We start from the raw sequence: 7,033 nt of genomic DNA on the forward strand, positions 1-7,033 counted from the left end.
CTCTAGTGCTGCAAAGAGTGCAAGTGAACTCAACGGAGTCGAACGCTTTTTCGTAGTTAATAAAGGCAAAGCAAAGTGGAATTTTGTACTCTTTGGCCTTCTCCTGGAACCGGCTTACGACAGGAATGTGGTCAATGATAGAGAATCCTGACCTTGAAGCCGGCCTGTTTGCGTGGTCGATGTTGATCCAATGCACGAAGAATTTGCTGCGTTAGAGCCTGAGAGAACGTGGTGTAAGTCACTGATAGGAAGCTGATTAGCCAGCAGGTTTTGATGTCAGCTATATTGTTCTTCTTATATAAATGGTGACTACTGGGGCATTCCTTCAGTATCTGGAGACTTTGTCACTGCTGAGGAATCTGTTGAACAGCTTGGTAAGATGGCCTCTCGACCTTCCTGCAGAATACCTGCAGCTTTGCCTCGCTTCATTTGGTTTAAGGCTGTTTTCCCTTCTGATGGCAAGAAGGGTGGGGGTTAACTTTGATCAGCGCTATGTAACAGCCAAGAGATGGTGCTGACAGAGGATACATTTCCATTTCCTGCAGTTGTTTAGAGCTAAGGAAGAGATGGATATTAGTTGAAGCTCAAGAGAACAATATTGTATAAAGACTGTCTGATAGTTTATTTGTATACATGTCTACACATATTTACACCCTGTTTTGGATATGAGCAAGAGCAAGAGCTTTATCAAAGTGTAAATCTTTCCCACCGTCTCCATTTTCTATGATTTCGTGCCTATCCTTTCTGCAAAATTAGAAGGAAGTCAAATTAAGTTTTCAGTCACATTGATTATGTTTAGGAAACATTTCGAAACATTTTTTTTTACACAATGCCTATCTCAAAATTATGTTGTTTCTACTTGTGAAAAAGTGTTTGCCATATCATCTTTTTTCTGATTTATCAGATGACATCAATTGACAAGTGGGCAGTCATGTCTTCTAATGATAATTTAGTTCAATGCAACCCTCGGGGAGTATGATGAAGTTTAAATGTTAGCATGAGTTTCTTTATATGATATATACTTGTTCTTTAATATTATAGTGTGTTCATTAAAAGGAAAATGATACGAGTTTATTCTTTAATTAATTTGAATTCCCTCCTCCTGCCTCTAAAACAGCTTCAAAGCGTCGTCGTGGCATCGATGCCTTAGTTCTGTCGCCATTTCTTTGCCGTTCATCGCTGCGCAGGCGCTCCCATGCATGCAATGCATATTCGATGACACGAAATAGACTGCGGGGACTTTCCTTCGACATGTGCCTGCCTTTAGCTACCCAATCATGTTGTATGGGGTCAAATCTGGTGATTTAGGCGGACATGGCAACACAACAGTGTCAGTGTGAAGCATTTGTCAATTCATCTGAAGCATTTATATCCATATTTGAAGCATTTCAAACCTGCTCCTGATTTATGTAAACCACAGAAACCAAAGGGTCATACAGTATTGCATTTTGCTTTACATTATACCCATGTATACTGATGACAGTTTAATATTTTGATTTATTATACGGGCATTGGATATGTGGATAAATATGTTTTGCTCTCATTCGCCACATAAGTCATGATGACAGTAAAATGAGATATCTATTTCTTAGATAATAAGACATAATTAAAATGACAAATATATAGACAAAACAACGCATCGTTATTGAAACACATGTTCCAAATAGCTGGTTCTCGGTCCTCGAATTTTGTAATGAGATCGTCATATGGTAACACTAACTACCCCCCCCCCCCACACACACACAAATAAAAGATATATATGATATATATGTCGCAGCAAAGTTACTGGTTGAATATTACTCAGATAAGAATGGATATGTTATGTATAAAATAATCAGTAAACGAGTTTAGTGTGTACATATATGCAATATGGGTAAGCTATATGATATCAGGTATTTGATATTTTATCTCTAAATTAAGCACATTCCTATATGTATGTAGGAAAAAATATTGTTGACTAATTTTCATCAGTGCGCAAAACATTTAGCTTATTTAGGCTATTAGTATGAGGTATGCGTTGTTGTATATATGTCGATGTTGTTGTTGTTTGAGATTAGCGAAAATCTAGCTTCGCCCGGGCCTTTCATATGTATGGCCCGGCTTGTGTCAGTTATTTATGGCTCTCATCTCATTCTCTGACACTCTATGCTTACCGTGGTGGCGGGATTGCCAACAAGCGCTCCTGCTGCCAGGATGTAAGCATGCGGCATAATCTCTTTACCAGCCTGGCGGCTGTTGTGGGCGGACCCCGTTTTAGAAATTTTGTGTGCTCACAATTCTGTAAGTAATGTACCACATGGCGTTCCGCTTGCCACAGTCCATGCAATACCTGTCTGCATAATCAATTGTTTCTATGATCTACCATGCATAATAGTAACCTAGTCTGATTCTGTGAAGAATGACCTCTATTGATTGCTTCAAAGAGTGCCAGTGGCTCATACCCTGTGGCAGCTGAGTACCATCTGCCTGAGGGGGAGGATCTTGTTTACTCTCTATGAGAAGCTGTGGTATTACACTTCTGCCTTAAGATTTTGGGCTCGGTTTTGTGATCATTTGTGTCAGCAAGCTCATTCCCTCTGATGCCTCTGTGGCTAGGGACCCAGTTTATGATTCTTCTTCTACCCTGAGCAAGAATCCTCTGTGCTATGGTAAGCACAGTGGTCAGGATGTAGATGTTGTCTTTGGGTAAGCTTTGCTGTAGACAGTAGGGTGCTGTAAAGCCAGCAACTGCAATGTGGTTTAAGGGATCGACTGATCCATCCGTGAAGTAGGTTCTACTACCCAGAGGAGTGATGGCTCCAATGACCCTCTCAGCTTCTTCCTTTAGACTAGGCAGGGAGCATTAATTCTTTCTCCTTGACAAGCTCATAACAGAGAACCCGATCGATGTTTGTGCCCACGGCAGGACTTCAATAAAGTCGGGGTGGGGGGAGTCCATCCCCTTGGCAAGTAGTTGTTCTTTGAGCTGATGTCTCATCAAAACCCTGGATGTCTCAGACCGCTCATGGTCTTGTTCTAGGCGTCTGAGTATTTTCTTGTCTCATGTTTGTGTTCCTGGGTACATGCATGACCTTTGAAAAGAACTGAGCTGCCATTAGATCAATTTGTGAGTCTAGGGGGAGAAGGTTTGCCTCCATGAGGAGGTCGAGGGCCTTTGCCCACCTTGTGGCACCCAGAATGATCCTGGCAGCTTCATTTTGAACTGTATCCACTTTTTCTATTAATCTTGGCTTTGCAGCTATCAGGGAGACAGAAGCAAAGGGACGGATGGCATGAATACAGAATAATCTTAGTACTTTATGTCTATCTCCTATGTGTCTCCCAGTCATTGCTCTCATGACAGACAGTCTTGCTTTAGTTCAGTCAACAAAGTACAGGACCTCCTTTTTAAAGGATAGGGTCTGGTCAATCATTACCCCAAGGTATTGGAGGACGTCAACCCACTCTAAGTCCATTCCCTGGATTCTCAGACTTGTACCTTGAACATTTTGTCTCAGAGCTAATGGCTTTGGATTTAGCTGCAGAGATCTTTAGTCCAGTGCTACAACACTCCTCAGATACAAGGTCCAGACAGCGCTAGGCTCTACTAACATAATGTGGTCCAGTGGAGATAATTGTGAGATCGTCTGAATAGGTGCTCTTGCACCCCACTGGGAGGTGTATGTTGAGGATGCAGGACATTAGGGTATTGAAAAGGGCTGGACTGAGGACCCCACCCTGTGGTGTCCCATTTTCTGGTGGCAGGTGCTGTGATAGGTGACCTTGGAATCTGACTGTGGCTGTTATGTTCCTGAAATAGTCACTTATCCAAGCCAAGAGCTTTCCTCTGATTCCCTTCTGGATCAGGGTCTCCTGAATAGCAAGAGGACTTGCTAAATCAAAAGTCTTCTCCAGGTCTAGGAATACTACCACAGAAGTGACAGTGCTGATTGTACTTAAGAGTGTGGCTGTGCTGTGCTCATGCCCCTTGTGAACCCATGGAGGTGTTTATGTGGGGATCCCATTTTCCATTGGAGTCGGTTTAGGACCATTCTCTCGGCCGTCTTGCCCAGACAGCTGAGGAGAAAGATGGGGTACGAGATCCCATCAGAACCTGGGGCTGTGCAAGAACTGTTTTTGTAGTTTTTTTTTAGTTCCCTCATAAAAAAAATAATAATAATAACATCTGAGTTATTAAGTTAGGCTGCCCTTTCTCTGATATGAACAAGTCTGCCTGGCTGTAGGCGTTCTTGGTTTGCTCTCAGTTTGACTGGCAGACTATTGCTGCTTGTTCCTGCAGAGAACTCCTACACCAGTCTGTTTGCTTCTGATTGAGGGTCGTGGTGTGTACACCTGCGGGCTGAGCGGAAGTTTCCCAGGACTTGTTGATGAGTTGCAGGAGTGCAAGTTCACCTGCCAGTCCTAAGTGGGAAATGTTGGGGTACGAAATCCCATCAGAACCTGGGGATGTGCAAGAACTGTTTTTGTAGGTTTTCTTAGTTCCCTCATAAAAAAAAAAATAATGATAACATCTGAGTTATTAGGTTAGGCTGCCCTTTCTCTGATATGAGCAAGTCTGCCTGGCTGTAGGCGTTCTTGGTTTGCTCTCAGTTCGACTCGCAGACTTTTGCTGCTTGTTCCTGCAGAGAACTCCTACACTAGTCTGTTTGCTTCTGATTGAGGGTCGTGGTGTGTGCACCTTCGGGCTGAGCGGCTAGTAGTTCATCTGACCCGTTGCCACAGCTCTGTAAGGTTGGTTTGGCGGACAAAGGACCATTCCAGCCATTTTTCCTGCCTGATACTTATGGCAGTTTCCCAGCATCCTTGACTGCTTCCCTTAGGAGGGCTAGGTTGTCAGGGGTTCTTTGCCTTCGGAAATGTTTTCTGCACATGTTCACTCTGTGGTTGACTTCCTTAATCTTGACATTAATGTACCTAGAGCCTTTATAACTTCTGGATCATGGCCGAGTTTAGGTTTAGTCTGTGAGGCTACTTCAAGTACTTCCACGTTTTTACTCTGGGTTCAGTGCATCTAAGACAGTGGCATTTAGAAAGGCTTGCCAGTTGGCCCTGTCTGTTTTCCATCTTCGATTTGTTTGTGGCATTTCAAGACATGATACCCTGAGAAGACAACAGTTCCCTCTGTTAATGTCTACTGGAGCATGACAGTGTCATTGTTCCTTGAGCACACTGTTGCATGGAGGATGACATTCTTTGTATTAAAACCATAGATGTCCCACTGTAGTATGCTTAGACTGTGTGTCATAATGTGACTTGGTGATAGTTACATCAGAGATGTCTTTATATTCGGATTCAGAGTCTGTTATATCGGTCTGACAACTCCATTGTGAAGTCCTCAGTGGTTGAAGGATCTTCATCTGGTTTTGGGTTGTTTGTCAGGCTATCCATGGGAAGTGGAGAGCCTTTGGTAGCTCTGACTTATGTGAGCTTCGCTTTTCTCACTTCAGACTTTGTCTGTGTGTCTATTCTCTTTGGTGACTTTACCTGGGTAATATCCAGAGTCGGCTGTGGAGGGGCTTTCTTCCTCTTAGAAGGTAGGGAAGCCTTTTCTCTTTTGTTCTGTCCCCAGATATAGATGCCTGGGGGAGCAGGAACAAAGTCTTTTTAGCAATCTCTTGTCGCCTGAGGGCCGCCTCTTTCCTGGTAGAGCAAGCCAGGCTCCAGGCCTCTTGGCACAGTTGGGACATTTGGCTCTTGTGTCCATTTGGCATTCCTTGTGTGCCTTAAGGCACACCTCGTGTTGTGTGCCTTGCTACAGACACCACACTTTGGCACTTAAAGCACCGAAGTAGTTCAGGCACATAAGTTCTTAGGCTGAAGGTGCCCCAGTTACCCAGATCAAGGGTAGTGATTAGGGCTCCTTTCAGGGTCGCCAGGACTTGCCTGGTTGGGCTCATCCCTTTCGACATTTGGGAAGCCTCCAGGACCTGTGGGTGTGATGTGATCAGATCCACATCATACGAAGGTGAGAAGCCAAGTAGCACCATCTTGACTCTCCTATCGTCGGGATTCAGTGGCAAGAGACACACTTTCCTCCCATCTTTCAGTTCTTATGTTTCCTGTAGGAAATTCAGGGTCGCTTGGTTTTTGGGCATTGAAATAATGCCCTGGTCTCTGGCAACCTGGATTCTCTGCATATCCGATGCTCTTACCAATCGGTAGGTATTGTCGAAGTCTTCAGGTTTAGAGAAAACCTTCAACTGTGGCAAACGCCTAGGGGGTCCTAGGAGTTCTGGGCTACGGTCGTGGGAGCAGCAGCTGTTTTGGCCGGTTCAGCTTGTGCCCCCATCTCGGTCAGGGAGGACGTCTGAGGGGTGGTCAGGCACCACACTTTGGTAGAGGCCAGCACAAGAGTCCATCTGGTGGACAATTTCATGGAAAGACATGATTTTGGCTGATATCGTGTCCATTTTCACAGAGTTAACCTGTGCTTTGGATTTTCTCTTGTCACTAAAAGCCCTGTATGGCTTCAAAGTGACTGCCGTGGTCTGGGCCTTGCACGTTCATCATCATTTGTCTCGCTATTTTGTAGGAGTTTGTAGAAATATTTGCCATGAAATAAACAGATATTTCATCTTCTCACGCCCACATTCACCACAGAGTCTAACAAGGGGAAGCTTTATGTTAGAACTAATGTCCAACAGTCACAGGGGTGGTGAGAGGATATATGCAGCCAATGGTCATTGTACCGCCACTCACGGGACCAGTGTGAGTGCCAACGACAACAGTGACTGTTTGACCTCAGCCTCCCGAAGAAGACCAGCTGATTGACCTGACCAGGCCACAATCAGGCCACCTGTCTTTCTGGAATAAGGGACCAAAGAGGCGTGTTGTTAGCTACTGGGCGTGCTCATGCACAGCATTGTTCAATCTCCAGGACTACTGTCTCCACAGCGCACAGGGATGCCATGCACTCCAGGGCTCAGGTCCAGCACATCAAAGAAGAGATTCCAGTGGCAGGACCACGAGTGCATCTTTACCTTTTCTTTCTCTTATTTATCAATGTCCCAACTGCGAGATTGGCCCTTTAGAC

The 7,033-nt window shown here is 44.5% G+C and overlaps 1 protein-coding gene across 1 annotated transcript in view; it reads right to left on the reverse strand.

Moving 5' to 3' along the window:
* Positions 1-429, reverse strand: part of LOC119575595 — a 518-nt gene extending 89 nt beyond the window's left edge. The window contains exons 1-2 of the mRNA XM_037923241.1: positions 314-429; positions 1-206 (exon numbers count right to left, since the gene is read on the reverse strand). The exon at positions 1-206 is cut by the window's left edge and continues 89 nt beyond it. Coding sequence (XP_037779169.1) covers positions 1-206; positions 314-429 — 322 coding nt within the window. The remainder of the gene's footprint in view (positions 207-313) is intronic.
* Positions 430-7,033: the final 6,604 nt, after the last annotated feature.

The sequence above is a fragment of the Penaeus monodon genome, chromosome 7 (assembly GCF_015228065.2).
Source record: "Penaeus monodon isolate SGIC_2016 chromosome 7, NSTDA_Pmon_1, whole genome shotgun sequence".
Classification (NCBI taxonomy): Eukaryota; Metazoa; Arthropoda; class Malacostraca; order Decapoda; family Penaeidae; genus Penaeus; species Penaeus monodon.